This window comes from Oncorhynchus keta, chromosome 29 (assembly GCF_023373465.1).
Source record: "Oncorhynchus keta strain PuntledgeMale-10-30-2019 chromosome 29, Oket_V2, whole genome shotgun sequence".
Classification (NCBI taxonomy): domain Eukaryota; kingdom Metazoa; phylum Chordata; class Actinopteri; order Salmoniformes; family Salmonidae; genus Oncorhynchus; species Oncorhynchus keta.
The window spans coordinates 1,082,651-1,099,371 of record NC_068449.1 but is presented as its reverse complement, the minus strand read 5'-3'; the positions used below and the strand labels follow the sequence as shown (position 1 = coordinate 1,099,371).

At 43.1% G+C, this 16,721-nt stretch overlaps 2 protein-coding genes and 1 long non-coding RNA gene across 5 annotated transcripts in view; all 3 read left to right on the top strand.

Annotated features, from left to right (window-relative positions):
• Window positions 1–2,658: 2,658 nt before the first annotated feature.
• med6 (mediator complex subunit 6) lies at window positions 2,659–13,163 on the top strand. Its single transcript, XM_052485489.1, has 8 exons — window positions 2,659–2,797; window positions 3,093–3,255; window positions 3,603–3,694; window positions 7,463–7,545; window positions 8,458–8,566; window positions 11,547–11,665; window positions 11,837–11,864; window positions 12,018–13,163. The coding sequence occupies exons 1-8, from the start codon at window positions 2,698–2,700 to the stop codon at window positions 12,155–12,157; spliced, it is 834 nt and encodes a 277-aa protein (XP_052341449.1). The 5' UTR covers window positions 2,659–2,697; the 3' UTR covers window positions 12,158–13,163.
• On the top strand, window positions 8,576–10,554 carry LOC127913470 (uncharacterized). Of its 3 annotated transcripts, XR_008085645.1 has the most exons (4): window positions 8,576–9,037; window positions 9,822–10,045; window positions 10,270–10,325; window positions 10,438–10,554. It is a non-coding gene; the product is annotated as an uncharacterized LOC127913470 (long non-coding RNA). The 3 variants fall into 3 exon arrangements; XR_008085643.1 differs by lacking the exon at window positions 9,822–10,045 and having other exon boundaries at window positions 10,102–10,325; XR_008085644.1 differs by lacking the exon at window positions 10,270–10,325.
• An 854-nt stretch (window positions 13,164–14,017) lies between the features above and the next one.
• pcnx1 (pecanex 1) overlaps window positions 14,018–16,721 on the top strand; it is a 118,196-nt gene continuing 115,492 nt past the window's right edge. The window contains exons 1-2 of the mRNA XM_052485488.1: window positions 14,018–14,400; window positions 16,246–16,460. Coding sequence (XP_052341448.1) covers window positions 14,248–14,400; window positions 16,246–16,460 — 368 coding nt within the window. The 5' untranslated portion in view covers window positions 14,018–14,247. The remainder of the gene's footprint in view (window positions 14,401–16,245; window positions 16,461–16,721) is intronic.

Sequence of the window (16,721 nt, the reverse complement as noted above, 5' to 3'; positions counted from 1 at the left end):
GAGATGGTCTGAACTCGCCCCGCCAGTAGGTGACAGCCTGAGAGATGGTCTGAACTCGCCCCGCCAGTAGGTGACAGCCTGAGAGATGGTCTGAACTCGTCCTGCCAGTAGGTGACAGCCTGAGAGATGGTCTCAACTCGTCCTGCCAGTAGGTGACAGCCTGAGAGATGGTCTGAACTCGCCCCGCCAGTAGGTGACAGCCTGAGAGATGGTCTGAACTCGCCCCGCCAGTAGGTGACAGCCTGAGAGATGGTCTGAACTCGCCCCGCCAGTAGGTGACAGCCTGAGAGATGGTCTAAACTCGCCCCGCCAGTAGGTGACAGCCTGAGAGATGGTCTAAACTCGCCCCGCCAGTAGGTGACAGCCTGAGAGATGGTCTAAACTCGCCCCGCCAGTAGGTGACAGCCTGAGAGATGGTCTGAACTCGCCCCGCCAGTAGGTGACAGCCTGAGAGATGGTCTAAACTCGCCCCGCCAGTAGGTGACAGCCTGAGAGATGGTCTAAACTCGCCCGCCAGTAGGTGACAGCCTGAGAGATGGTCTGAACTCGCCCCGCCAGTAGGTGACAGCCTGAGAGATGGTCTGAACTCGCCCCGCCAGTAGGTGACAGCCTGAGAGATGGTCTAAACTCGCCCCGCCAGTAGGTGACAGCCTGAGAGATGGTCTAAACTCGCCCCGCCAGTAGGTGACAGCCTGAGAGATGGTCTGAACTCGCCCCGCCAGTAGGTGACAGCCTGAGAGATGGTCTAAACTCGCCCGCCAGTAGGTGACAGCCTGAGAGATTATGTCTGCATACCGCTCTCTGTAGCCTACCTCATTTTACATTGACAATGTACACATTTATCAGACAATATTAACCAGAGGGAGTTATAGTTAGTGCATTCATTTTAAGATAGCTAGGTGGGACAACCACATATCAAAGACATAACAAGTACACTTTTACTCAATTAAGTAGTTATCAACAAAGTCAGAGCTAGAAAGGGGGGGGGGAGTATTTAAGTGCAAGTGTTTTTCTTGTGGGGGGGATTATTTAAGATACTCTTTGAAGAGGTAGGGTTTCAGGTGCTGTCGGTAAGGAGGGGCAGTTCCTCTTGCTGTTCATTAGGTAAAAACCATGGTCTTGTAGTGGATGTGGCATTCGACAGAACGCCGGTGGAGTGTGTAGAGGAGCGGGGTGACATGAGGACTTTGAGCAGGCAGGCCTTCCCAGGGAGGGAGAGCAGCTCTGTCTTGTTGAGCTTGAGGTGGTGGGTCAACATCCAAGCTGGGAAACCTGCCAGGAAAGCAGAGATGGGTGTCGCCCACCTGGCTGTCAGAAAGGGGGAAGGAGAAAAGTAGTTGAGTGTCAACCTCATAGCAAAGACAGGAGAGACCATGTGAGGATATGACGGAGCTGAGTGGCTTAGTGTATAGAGAGAAGAGGAGAGGGCCTGGAACCAAGCACCACATCCAGACAGTTATTAAGTCTACAGGCCGACTATTCAACATCAGCACCACACCCAGACTGCAAATAACTATCCCAAATACACACTGACCACTGAAGTGCAGTTGTTTGGGTGTGTCTAGAAGTTCCAACCGAGGTAAAAGTTGAAGCAAGTGTCACTCAGACACTGACCCCTACTGTCTGACTTGCACCCCACTGAGGGACATACAACCAGCCCAGGGTATCCCAGCTCTGACACTGACGCAGCCCATGTTTGCTTCCCCAATGGCACCCTATTCCCTATTTAGTGCACTACTTTTGACCAGGGCCCTATAGGCTCTGGTCAAATGTAGTGCACTATGTAAGGACTAGGGTGCCCTTTGGGACAACATCTTCATTATTAGGCTAGGCCTGTTACACTAATCTTACTCAGATAGCAGCATATAAATCAAGTTAATAACAAGGACATTATCGTAGGTTGCCTGGCAATTAATCCGTTTCATTAAGTTCTTGCTCGTTTCATTATATTATTCCAATAAATCCTTCATAATAAGTCTATTTGATCTTTATTTCCAGTGGCCTAACTAATTGAGCATGTTGCATCTGTCTATGTCAGCTATCAGCTCACCATCTGGATGGGGGGGCATGTTGGCTGGTGAGTTTCCCCACAAACTGGTAGTAAAAAGGAGGCTGGTGGTTAATCTTTGATAAAAAAATAGACTGACTGCTGAAATCATTAACTCTCTCTGTGTGTCTGTCTGTCTCTCACGTGGCTAATATATCTTGAAAACGTTAGACTACTGAATTGTAAATAATTGCAAAGAAGTGTAAAGATAACCTTGCATTGACCTATCCAACCATACATACAATCTTAGTTAACACTCCCTACGTCCTCGCATATTCTGACGGGGCCTCATGGTTTTGTCTAGAAACGGTACTTTTCTTAGCAGGTTTAGGAGAACTTACGCAGCAGGCTAGGATAATTAACGTATCAGATTGGGAGAATTAGGTTACGGTTAGATCAAATTAAAGCAACTTTTGATGTCAATTAGACAAAAATATGTATTTATGCCACGTTCAAAACAACTGGGAACTCGGAAGAATACGAGGTCACATCATGACATCAGTGTCTTCAGGTCGGAGTTCAAGAGGCCCGAGTTCCCGAGTTGGATTACAGTTCAAAAACAATTTCCCCCTGTCGGAGCTCGTTTTTTTCCGAGTTCCCAGTTGTTTTGAATGCGGCATTAGACCTGACCTGGCGTCACGCTGCTGATTATGTCATCCACCAGCGACGCTGATTACGTCATCCACCAGCGACAGACGCTTCTGTGCGACATTTGTTTACAGCACACGATGGCGTCGGTGGATTTGAGAGGTAGCGAAGTGTTTCTTTCATTAATTGAAAAGTAATGTATTGTGTGTCCGTTTGAAAATCGAAGAAATAGTCATGAACACTAATGTCTTACGATTTCTGAGAATTACAATAAATAGCTTTCAGGAATATAATTTGCTTGACAGCACAAAGCTAGCTAGTTTAGCTGGCGCGTTAGCTTAGCAAGACAGCTTACGATCTGTTTACCAAACCAATCAGCCTGTTTTCATCAAAACAAATGTGCACGTTATACCTACACGTTTACCCTCATTCATTCGTTACCTGCTGCTCCTTCTAGACAACAACCTCCTGGGGATATCGTGGGTTGATAGTGGCTGGGTGCCCATCCTCAACCCTGGCAACGTACTGGACTATTTCTCCGAGAGGAGTAATCCGTTCTACGACCGCACCTGTAACAACGAGGTGGTGAAGATGCAGCGGCTCACTCTGGAACATCTCAAGTAAGGGTTTATTTTGATATTGGCTTTGAATATGGCTGACACACTGGCTATTAGCCGGTTTCCAGTGTAAAAGGGAAGGGGGGGGGGTACCTAGTCAGTTGTCCAACTGAATGTATTCAACTGGAATGTGTCTTAAACATTTAACCCAACCCCTCTGAATCAGAGAGGTGCGGGAGAGCTGCCTTAAATCGACCTCCACGTCCCCTGACACAGATTAAGCCGACTGCCCATTGACAGTGTCCATTGAAAATGCTTTTTTGATCCAGGACCTGTGTCAGCAAAACTGTCTCTGAGTGTAATAATATAGTTACTAGCCTAACTGACATACATTTATGTGTCTATTTCAGTCAGATGGTTGGAGTGGAGTACATTCTCCTTCATGCCCAGGAGCCCATCCTCTACATCATCAGGAAACAGCAGAGACAGTCTCCTACTCAGGGTGATCCACAGAGAACACACACCACAGACTTCTGACACACACACTACAGACTTCTGACACACACACACACTACAGACTTCTGACACACACACACACACCACAGACTTCTGACGCACACACACTCACACACGCTACAGACTTCTGACATACACACACACACACACCACAGACTTCTGACACACACACACGCACACTACAGACTTCTGACACACACGCACACCACATACTTCTGACGCACACTACAGACTTCTGACACACACACACCACAGACTTCTGACGCACACTACAGACTTCTGACGCACACACACACACCACAGACTTCTGACACACACACACACACACACATACCACAGACTTCTGACACACACACACACACACTACAGACTTCTGACACACACAGACTACAGACTTCCGACACACACACACTACAGACTTCTGACACACACACACACACACACACACACACACACACACACACTACAGACTTCCGACACACACACACACACACACTACAGACTTCCGACACACACACACACACTACAGACTTCTGACACACACACACTACAGACTTCCGACACACACACACTACAGACTTCCGACACACACACACTACAGACTTCTGACACACACACACACTACAGACTTCTGACACACACACACACTACAGACTTCTGACACACACACACACACTACAGACTTCCGACACACACACACACACACACTACAGACTTCCGACACACACACACTACAGACTTCCCACACACACACACACCACAGACTTCTGACACACACACACTACAGACTTCCGACACACACACACACTACAGACTTCCGACACACACACACTACAGACTTCCGACACACACACACTACAGACTTCCGACACACACACACTACAGACTTCCGACACACACACACTACAGACTTCTGACACACACACACACACACACACACACACACACACACACACACACACACACACACACACACACACTACAGACTTCTGACACACACACACACTACAGACTTCCGACACACACACACACTACAGACTTCTGACACACACACACACACACTACAGACTTCCGACACACACACACACACTACAGACTTCCGACACACACACACACACTACAGACTTCCGACACACACACACACTACAGACTTCCGACACACACACACTACAGACTTCCGACACACACACACACTACAGACTTCTGACACACACACACTACAGACTTCCGACACACACACACTACAGACTTCCGACACACACACACTACAGACTTCCGACACACACACACTACAGACTTCCGACACACACACACTACAGACTTCCGACACACACACACTACAGACTTCCGACACACACACACTACAGACTTCCGACACACACACACTACAGACTTCCGACACACACACACTACAGACTTCTGACACACACACACTACAGACTTCCGACACACACACACACACACACTACAGACTTCTGACACACACACGCTACAGACTTCTGACACACACACGCTACAGACTTCTGACACACACACGCTACAGACTTCTGACACACACACACTACAGACTTCCGACACACACACACACTACAGACTTCTGACACACACACACCACAGACTTCTGACACACACACAACAGACTTCTGACACACACACTACAGACTTCTGACACACACACACCACAGACTTCTGACACACACACTACAGACTTCTGACACACACACACTACAGACTTCTGACACACACACACACTACAGACTTCTGACACACACACACTACAGAAAACATCTTAATCAAAACCTCTTGGAAAGTTTACGTCATGTTCCCACGTCCTTTATTCCTTTATTTAGTCCTAATTCCTTCCGCTCTAATTCCTTCTCTAACGCTCTAATTCTACATCCTTCTCTAACGCTCTAATTCTACATCCTTCTCTAACGCTCTAATTCTACATCCTTCTCTAACGCTCTAATTCTACATCCTTCTCTAACGCTCTAATTCTACATCCTTCTCTAACGCTCTAATTCTACATCCTTCTCTAACGCTCTAATTCTACATCCTTCTCTAACGCTCTAATTCTACATCCTGTACTCTACAGTTGAAGTCAGAAGTTTACATACACTTAGGTTGGAGTCATTAAAACTCGTTTTTCAACCACTCCACAGATTTCTTGTTAGTTTTGGCAAGTCGGTTAGGACATCTACTGTGTGCATGACACAACTAATTGTCCCACCAATTGTTTATAGAAAGATTATTTCACTTATAATTCACTGTATCACAATTCCAGTGGGTCAGAAGTTTACATACACTAAGTTGATTGTGCATTTAAACAGCTTGGACAATTCCAGAAAATGATGTCATGGCTTTAGAAGCTTCTGATAGGCTAATTGACATCATTTGAGTCAATTGGAGGTGTACCTGTGGATGTATTTCAAGGCCAACCTTCAAACTCAGTGTGTCTTTGCTTGACATCATGGGAATATCGAAAGAAATCAGCCAAGACCTCAGAAAAAAAATGGTAGACCTCCACAAGTCTGGTTCGTCCTCGGGAGCAACTTCTAAATGCCTGAAGGTACCACTTTCATCTGTAGAAACAATAGTACGCAAGTATAAACATCATGGGACCACGCAGCCGTCATACCGCTCAGGAAGGAGACACGTTCTGTTTCCTAGAGATGAACATACTTTGGTAGGAAAAGTGAAAATCAATCCCAGAACAACAGAAAATTACTTTTTTTCCTTCTTTTTTTTTTAAACCTTTATTTAACTAGTCAGTTAAGAACAAATTCTTATTTTCAATAACGGCCTAGGAACAGTGGGTTAACTGCCTTGTTCAGGGGAACAGTGGAAGAACCTGGAGGAAACCGGTACAAAAGTATCTATATCCACAGTAAAACAAGTCCTATATCGACATAACCTGAAAAGCCACTCAGCAAGGAAGAAGCCACTGCTCCAAAACCCCCATTAAAAACCAAGACTACGGTTTTCTCTGGTCGGAAAAAATATATAACTGTTTGGCCATAATGACCATCGTTATGTTTGGAGGAAAAAGGGGGAAGCGAGCAAGCCGAAGAACACCATCCCAACCATGAAGCACGGGGGTGGCAGCATCATGTTGTGGGGGTGCTTTGCTGCAGGAGGGATTGGTGCACTTCACAAAATATATGGCTTCATGAGGAGGGAAAATTATGTGGATATATTGAAGCAACATCTCATGACATCAGTCAGGAAGTTAACGCTTGGTTGCAAATGGGTCTTTCAAATGGACAAAGACCCCAAGCATACTTCCAAAGTTGTGGCAAAATGGCTTAAGGACAATAAAGGCAAGGTATTGGAGTGGCCATCACAAAATTCACCCAACTTATTGTGGGAAGCTTGTAGAAGGCTACCTGAAAAATTTGACACAAGTTAAGCAATTTAAAGGCAATGCTACCAAATACTAATTGAGTGTATGTAAACTTCTCACCCACTGGGAATGTGATGAAAGAAATAAAAGCTGAAATAAATCATTCTCTCTACTATTATTCTGACATTTCACATTCGTAAAATAAAGTGGTGATCCCAACAGACCTAAGACAGGGAATGTTTACTAGGATTAAATGTCAGAAATTGTGAAAAACTGAGTTTAAATGTATTTGGCTAAGGTGTATGTAAACTTCCGACTTCAACTGTATATTGTGAGCTCCTCTTCCCATGTCCTTTATTCCAGGCTCTAATTCTATATCCTGTACTCTATATTGTGTGTTTATTTCCCCAGTCATCCCTCTGTCTGACTACTACATTATAGCTGGGGTGGTGTATCAGGCTCCTGATCTGGGAACAGTTATTGGATCGAGAGTGGTAAGAGAGAGTTAACCCCCTGGCATTGTCATTACTGTGTTATGACTATCTTGTTATTACTATGTTATTACTTTGGGTTTTTAGAAAATAGTGGAATTATCTTGGTTTATGTTGTGGTCAATTCCATTTAAATTCCAGTCAATTCAGAAAGTAAATTAAATTTAAAAAGCATTGGAAGTGAATTTGAATTGCAGTATACTTCCTGCATTGGAATTGCAGTATACTTCCTGAATTGGAATTGCAGTATACTTCCTGAATTGGAATTGCAGTATACTTCCTGAATTGGAATTGCAGTATACTTCCTGAATTGGAATTGCAGTATACTTCCTGAATTGGAATGGCAGTATACTTCCTGAATTGGAATGGCAGTATACTTCCTGAATTGGAATTGCAGTATACTTCCTGAATTGGAATGGCAGTATACTTCCTGAATTGGAATGGCAGTATACTTCCTGAATTGGAATTGCAGTATACTTCCTGAATTGGAATGGCAGTATACTTCCTGAATTGGAATTGCAGTATACTTCCTGAATTGGAATTGCAGTATACTTCCTGAATTGGAATTGCAGTATACTTCCTGAATTGGAATTGCAGTATACTTCCTGAATTGGAATTGCAGTATACTTCCTGAATTGGAATTGCAGTATACTTCCTGAATTGGAATGGCAGTATACTTCCTGAATTGGAATTGCAGTATACTTCCTGAATTGGAATGGCAGTATACTTCCTGAATTGGAATGGCAGTATACTTCCTGAATTGGAATGGCAGTATACTTCCTGAATTAGAATGGCAGTATACTTCCTGAATTGGAATGGCAGTATACTTCCTGAATAGGAATGGATCCATGGTTGACATATGAGTTGATGGGGTTCTGTCGTCATGTGTATTGACTGCTGTTATTCTCCCCACAGCTGTCTGCTGTCCACGGTGTCCAGTCTGCCTTCGATGAGGCCATGTCGTACTGTCGCTATCACCCATCTAAAGGATACTGGTGGCACTTCAAAGACCAGGAGGAGAGAGGTATGTTAGCCAGTGTTGGTGTCAATTCTAGTCTATTCGGAAAGTACACTGAAATTCTAATTATTTTCAATGGGGATAATGTGGAATGTGAATTTGGTGAACTCTAACCCTTTGTTGTGGTTGTATTACAGTTTTTTGATGATGTTTTACAGGGGAGTTTATTGGTCCATTGGTTTTCATTCCGAACAATAAATAATAATATATATATATAATAATATATAAATAATAAATCATTATTTTTAACGTGTGATGCCTTTAATGTGTGATGGCTTTAAAAGCATGTTTCTCTAAACATGGCCTAAGGCAGGAAGGAAGTAAATCATGGCTTTAAAAGCATGTTTCTCTAAACATGGCCTAAGGCAGGAAGGAAGTAAATCATGGCTTTAAAAGCATGTTTCTCTAAACATGGCCTAAGGCAGGAAGGAAGTAAATCATGGCTTTAAAAGCATGTTTCTCTAAACATGGCCTAAGGTAGGAAGGAAGTAAATCATGGCTTTAAAAGCATGTTTCTCTAAACATGGCCTAAGGCAGGAAGGAAGTAAATCATGGCTTTAAAAGCATGTTTCTCTAAACATGGCCTAAGGCAGGAAGGAAGTAAATCATGGCTATAAAAGCATGTTTCTCTAAACATGGCATAAGGCAGGAAGGAAGTAAATCATGGCTTTAAAAGCATGTTTCTCTAAACATGGCCTACGGCAGGAAGGAAGTAAATCATGGCTTTAAAAGCATGTTTCTCTAAACATGGCCTAAGGCAGGAAGGAAGTAAATCATGGCTTTAAAAGCATGTTTCTCTAAACATGGCCTACGGTAGGAAGGAAGTAAATCATGGCTTTAAAAGCATGTTTCTCTAAACATGGCCTAAGGCAGGAAGGAAGTAAATCATGGCTTTAAAAGCATGTTTCTCTAAACATGGCCTACGGTAGGAAGGAAGTAAATCATGGCTATAAAAGCATGTTTCTCTAAACATGGCCTAAGGCAGGAAGGAAGTAAATCATGGCTTTAAAAGCATGTTTCTCTAAACATGGCCTACGGCAGGAAGGAAGTAAATCATGGCTTTAAAAGCATGTTTCTCTAAACATGGCCTAAGGCAGGAAGGAAGTAAATCATGGCTTTAAAAGCATGTTTCTCTAAACATGGCATAAGGCAGGAAGGAAGTAAATCATGGCTTTAAAAGCATGTTTCTCTAAACATGGCCTAAGGTAGGAAGGAAGTAAATCATGGCTTTAAAAGCATGTTTCTCTAAACATGGCCTAAGGCAGGAAGGAAGTAAATCATGGCTTTAAAAGCATGTTTCTCTAAACATGGCCTAAGGCAGGAAGGAAGTAAATCATGGCTTTAAAAGCATGTTTCTCTAAACATGGCCTAAGGCAGGAAGGAAGTAAATCATGGCTTTAAAAGCATGTTTCTCTAAACATGGCCTAAGGCAGGAAGGAAGTAAATCATGGCTTTAAAAGCATGTTTCTCTAAACATGGCCTACGGTAGGAAGGAAGTAAATCATGGCTATAAAAGCATGTTTCTCTAAACATGGCCTAAGGCAGGAAGGAAGTAAATCATGGCTTTAAAAGCATGTTTCTCTAAACATGGCCTAAGGCAGGAAGGAAGTAAATCATGGCTTTAAAAGCATGTTTCTCTAAACATGGCCTAAGGCAGGAAGGAAGTAAATCATGGCTTTAAAAGCATGTTTCTCTAAACATGGCCTAAGGCAGGAAGGAAGTAAATCATGGCTTTAAAAGCATGTTTCTCTAAACATGGCCTACGGTAGGAAGGAAGTAAATCATGGCTTTAAAAGCATGTTTCTCTAAACATGGCCTAAGGCAGGAAGGAAGTAAATCATGGCTTTAAAAGCATGTTTCTCTAAACATGGCCTAAGGCAGGAAGGAAGTAAATCATGGCTTTAAAAGCATGTTTCTCTAAACATGGCCTACGGTAGGAAGGAAGTAAATCATGGCTATAAAAGCATGTTTCTCTAAACATGGCCTAAGGCAGGAAGGAAGTAAATCATGGCTTTAAAAGCATGTTTCTCTAAACATGGCCTAAGGCAGGAAGGAAGTAAATCATGGCTTTAAAAGCATGTTTCTCTAAACATTGCCTAAGGCAGGAAGGAAGTAAATCATGGCTTTAAAAGCTTGTTTCTCTAAACATGGCCTAAGGCAGGAAGGAAGTAAATCATGGCTTTCCCGTGACCTTTATAACACATGTACTGTATCTGATGTATTTGTATTGAGGTGGCAGGGTAGCCCTAGTGGTTAGAGTGTAGGGGCGGCAGGGTAGTCTAGTGGTTAGAGTGTAGGGGCGGCAGGGTAGCCTAGTGGTTAGAGTGTAGGGGTGGCAGGGTAGCCTAGTGGTTAGAGCGTTGGACTAGTAACCGGAAGGTTGTGAGTTCAAACCCCGGAGCTGACATGGTACAAATCTGTCGTTCTGCCCCTGAACAAGGCAGTTCCTAGGCCGTCACTGTTCCTAGGCCGTCATTGAAAATAAGAATGTGTTCTTAACTGGTTAAATAAAGGTAAAAAAAATGTTTTTTTTGATTCAACCATTCTCCCCATCAATGGTATTTATCGTCTGCAACAAGATGGCGTTTGACAAGACATGGCAGCTCTGATTCTAGCTCCTAAGCAACTTTCCTAGTCTAGTCAATTCCATCCTAATGAATAATAATAAACTATAGCTGTATATTTACTATTCTATCCTACGTATACTAAATATGACACCTGTCACATGTATATATTAATACTCTGGAACTCCGACATTGTTCGTTCTAATATTTATATATTTCTTAATTTCATTATTTTACTTTTAGATGTGTGTGTATGGTTGTGTATTGTTAGATACTACTGCACTGTTGGAGCTCGGAAAACACAAGCATTTCACTACACCCGCAATAGCATCTGCTAAACATGTGTATGCGACCAATAACATCTGTTAAATATGTGTATGTGACCAATAACTTGTGATTTAAAAAAAATTGGATGTCTATAGATGCTAAAGCCAAGCCGAAGTCGAAGAAGAAAGAGGAACCCAGTTCCCTGTTCCAGAGGCAACGTGTTGACACTCTTCTACTCGATTTGAGGTCCAAGTTTCCTCCGATGTTTTATCAGGTACGACACGCCACCAATCAGTTTAGTCAGAATTATGGATCGTGGTTGCTAATATCTCAGCCAATATACATCCACACCGATTCATTCAGTTGTAACAGTGTATTATTGAGGTTCACATTTGCTCATCTATATTCTGTGTGTAATTATTTTTTATTTTGCAACAATTTTTAGCCTAAGCCTGGTGAGAAGCCCATCCCAGGTAAGAGTGTACAGCTAATATTACAGAACCATTTGTTATTCTTTTACGATGGGATTTAGACATTTAACTATGTCTAAATTTTTGTCTTTTCTTTGGTCACGGAGTCTTGTTTTGCCACCTTGTGTCTAATCTACTGTATCGGTTGTGTTGTAGTGGAGGTGAAGAAGGAGACTGAACCCCCTGTAGAGCTGGTGAAACAGGAAGAGAGAGAGAGAGAGCCAGCCACCAAGACCTCTGCTCCAGCTCCCCCCAGCAGCAAACCACCTCCAGAGAAACGGGCCAGGCTCCAGTGATGACCGATGGCCACTCCTGTATATATTTCTGATTATGTCCATCCTTCAAAGAAAATAACAAGGAAAAAACCAAACTCACATTGCTCTTGCCAGTATCACCTTTTGTTAATTCTAGCAAGGCACACTGAAAGGACATATGGGACAGGTACAACCCTACCTTTTGTTAATTCCTCTCCTCTTGGCCTTCGTCATGATGTCCATTCTCACATTGGCAAGGCACACTGAAAGGACATATGGGACAGGTACAACCCTACCTTTTGTTAATTCTAGCAAGGCACACTGAAAGGACATATGGGACAGGTACAACCCTACCTGACTGAACAAGGCTAAGGAAGTGGTTTGTGTCTGATGGAAGGTGTGTGGAAATGGACCGACATCCCAGTTTCCAGACCTAACAGACCATAACAACCCATCATCCTGTTTCTGAGGGGCCTGGCATTAGGCAAATGAATAAGTCACACATGGCATCCTATTCCCTACATAGTGCACTACTTTTGACCAGGGCCCTAATAGGCCCTAGTCAAAAGTAGTGTATTATATAGGGAATGGGGTGCCATTTGGGATGCTGGCATGAGCAGACGATATGAGTTGTCTGTCCCAGTACCAGACCTCATGGGACATTCCATCCATGTTCTAGAACTGTCTAGTTACTGACAACATGTACATCTTACTATCGCCCCAAGACTTCTCTCTGTGATGACGCTAGAGGTGAGAGGTTAAGGACCCGAGTGGATTTGCAGTTTGCAGTTTAACATGGAAACTGAGATCACCGGTAAATCTCTATGCACTGTTGACATCAGCAGTATCTTACTCAGTCGTGACTGTGGGGAGACTTGTTTTTTTTTTTGGCGTTATCTCTGAAACATAAATACACATCCACACAATTATTTCTTTCAATATGTAATTGTTTTTTTCCACGTCAAGTGATCCTGAATCCATTGTCTGTTTTCATTGGAAAAAAAATAATGTTTCATGCTTTTCTGAATATAATAATTTTCAAAAATTCTGCAGTGACTTGAGTTTGTCATTATTCATCAAAACATGTATTTTTTAATGTGATTAAATGTATGTAATCTAATGTAGCCAGGTGTGGTCAATATAGATGGTCTGCTTTGGACATCAGCTATGGGATCCTCCTGAGATATTGGTCCAACTGCAAGGCTCTTCAATCTCATTTGATGAGAGTCAAGGAGATTTTAGTGTCTAGATGATTTCACTTGATGATCAATTAATATATTTGACTGGTAACTTGAAAAATCTGTCACGATTGAAAATACAGCAGTGGAAGTTATGCCACAACACTCAGGGCTCCAGAGTGGCACAGTGGTCTAAGGCACTGCAACTCAGTGCTAGAGCAGTCACTACAGACCCTGGTTTGATTCCAGGCTGTATTACAACCGTACAGTGATTGGGAGTCCCATAGGGTGATGCACAATTGGCCCAGCGTTGTCTGGGTTAGGGGTTGGCCTGGGTAGGACTACATTGTAAATAAGAATCTATTCTTAACTGATTTTCCTGGTTAAATAAAAAATATGGCACACCGAGATTTTCTGAAAATCAGTACAGTACCAAAAGGGGGCGCTATTTAGCTAGTGTAATATTTTGTGACCGTTTTCAAACTACCCTCAAAGAGTTGCTACACTCTTTTTCCATTGCCCGTTTGTTTATGTGAAGAAGGGTTAATGCTATCTGGGATCCTTGGGATGTCATTATCATAAACTCTAACCTTAACCATAACTCTTACCCTGAACTTTTTTTAAATTTCAACTTCAATGGGTAGGGACCATTGTGTAAGGACGTCCCAAGGATACCAGATTAGCACCGACCGAAGAAGAAGAAGAAGAAGAAGAAGCAGCAGCAGCAGCAGCAGCTCGCAGGGCGTGGTGGGATAGGAAGACTTTCTCAGTGGCGGACCGAGTACAGTGCCCCAGCTGGCTCGTTGCAGAGAAGATGGCTGCAGTGTGGATTTTCAGGCCAGTGTCTGAAAACACTGCACTGTTGGTAATGTTTCACCACGGCTAGCCTTCGTGTCGCCCCTTTTATTTCGTCGTTTTTTTTTTTCTCCCAAGGAAATCGAAAGGGGATAAAACATGGGGTCTCAAACTCTACAGATCCTCAGGCAAGGGGTCTGGGCTTCAATCACAGGCGGATGGTACTATGATCCCCATCAAAATACATTTGTCAATGCTCTACACCTCTACCTCTGGCTATTCCTACTATGTTTCCCCTTCACGCTTTACATGGTAAGTGTGTGTGTGTAACATGATATCCAATCTCAGCAAAGTAAGTCTGAGTTTACCGTTAGACTTCCTTTGCGGTAATGTCATGCTAGCCAAACCGCTAATGCTAACAGCTATACCGTTGGCTAGTAAGGTTAGCCAAACCGCTAATGCTAACAGCTAACCGTTGGCTAGTAAGATTAGCCAATTAGCCAAACCGCGGATGCTAATGCTAACAGCTATACCGTTGGCTAGTAAGGTTAGCCAACTTGCTATTTAGCTATCTAGTTAACGTTACCTAGATAACTAGCTAGGTTGCTAGGTATTCTTTGTTTGAGATCTAAATGTTTCCCTCGAATAAAACGAAATAAATACCAGTGGACGTAACTGTTCGCTCCTTGTTTTCAGGTTCACCGTTATGTGTTGTCAGTTGTGACATTTTATTCCGCTATCTGTCATTGTTAGCTGACCACATTTTACACTGTCCATTATTTAAAAAAAAATCAGATTGAGGGAAATACTTTTAAGCTCGACCAGGTTTGACTAACCAAACCCCCGGGCAACAATTCGTGGCTAATACGTATTTTGTACATAAACAACAATGATAGCTAATTAATAGAAAACAGATATTATGTTTGCAACCTTCGCCCCCCCCACCCCCCCAAGCCACATTGACTGCGATCTCTCAGTCTATTATTAGCTAACAATGTATGTCTTGTCTCTCGTATACTGGTGGCAAGATCTACCAGATATTCAAGCTGACCCATCTTGTCAGCAAGCCAGCACAAAAACAGACTTCTAGGAAATGTTGTCATGAAACAAAACAACAACGATATTTTGGAATGGTTTTAGAGTAGGATAGATTACAAACTGCTGCACAGTCAAATATTCCTGCCCCATAATAAACATCACGTTACTGTGAACACTACCTGCAAAACCAAATGTAAATGAGTGATCTTTAAAACAGCATTTTATATGTGCCTCACAGCTGTTTCCAATTGAAATGTTACTCAGACCAGTTGCTTGGTGTTGTGTAATTAGGCCAGATCTGTGATTGATTAGCAGTGGTTTTGCTTTGACTCAAGTCAGGATATGTATTCCAAGTGCTTTGATTTAACTCAGGATGTTTTTTAAAATTGTATTTGACCCATTTAACTAGGCAAGTCAGTTAAGAACAAATTATTTACAATGACGGCCTAGGAACAGTGGGTTAACTGCCTTGTTCAGGGGCAGAGGGACAGATTTGTACCTTGTCAGCTCGGGGATTCAATCAAGGGACTTTTGGATTACTGGGCCAATGCTCTAACCGAAAGGTTGCTAGATTGAATCCCTGAGCTGACAAGGTAAAAATCTGTCGTTCTGCCTCCCGAACACAGTCAGTTAACCCACTGTTCCCCGGGACAGGCCGTCATTGAAAATAAGAATTTGTTCTTAAAACTGACTTGCCTTGTTAAATACAACAATCTGTATTGGGAATATAGCGGATAGTTCTTCACTATACTGACGTGATGACTCCATTTACCGCTATGATGACTAATCACTTTTCACAAGACCTGTAAACACTGCGAGCTCTCTGAGCTAACAGTCTTGCAGACAACCCGGGTTCGATGGCTGGTCAGTTAACAAAACGCTGACATGGTGAACTCTCATTTACTGGAGGGAGAAAGACTATGTAAATGGCACCTGTCTTTTAGGGGGGTTCTAAGTTGTATTTGTGTTCTACTATTGAAAGAAAGCAAACATCAGTCCTTGGATGGACAATCAAGTTTTATTATAGTTGTAGTTGAACGCGCTGCTTTTAAATTGCTCTGAGTGTCTGCTAAAATTACTTATATAAATAAATATAAATGTCAAATGTGTGTCTTCCAGGCACTCCCGCCCACCATGGTGATAGTAGGGATCTACTGTGGTGTGATAGCTGGTATGTTCCTGCTGCTGAAGACTGTGAACTACCGGCTGCATCATGCCCTGGACGAGGGAGAGGTGGTGGAACACCGGGCCAAGGAGAAAGAGAGCAACAGAACCAGCAGCGATGGGGCCAACGAGGGAGACGCCACCCGGCAGGAGGACAGCAATGGACCAGGGTCAGTTAAGGGCGTCGTCATGCAACCCAGCCGAAAAACATTCAAATGAATGACGGGATTTCTTGAGTCATCTTAGATGAATTCTGACTATTTTGGGGACTGGCTACGGCATCTTAACATGGACAAACAGTGCTGCTCCCCCCCCGTTTTTCAAGCAAAGATATTTTTAGGGAGTATCGTTGGGTTCGGCTAGCCGAGACCGGCTAGGCGACAGCTGAACTGAAGCATGCTGATGCCTTTAGTGAGCTCTCCGGGTTCAGG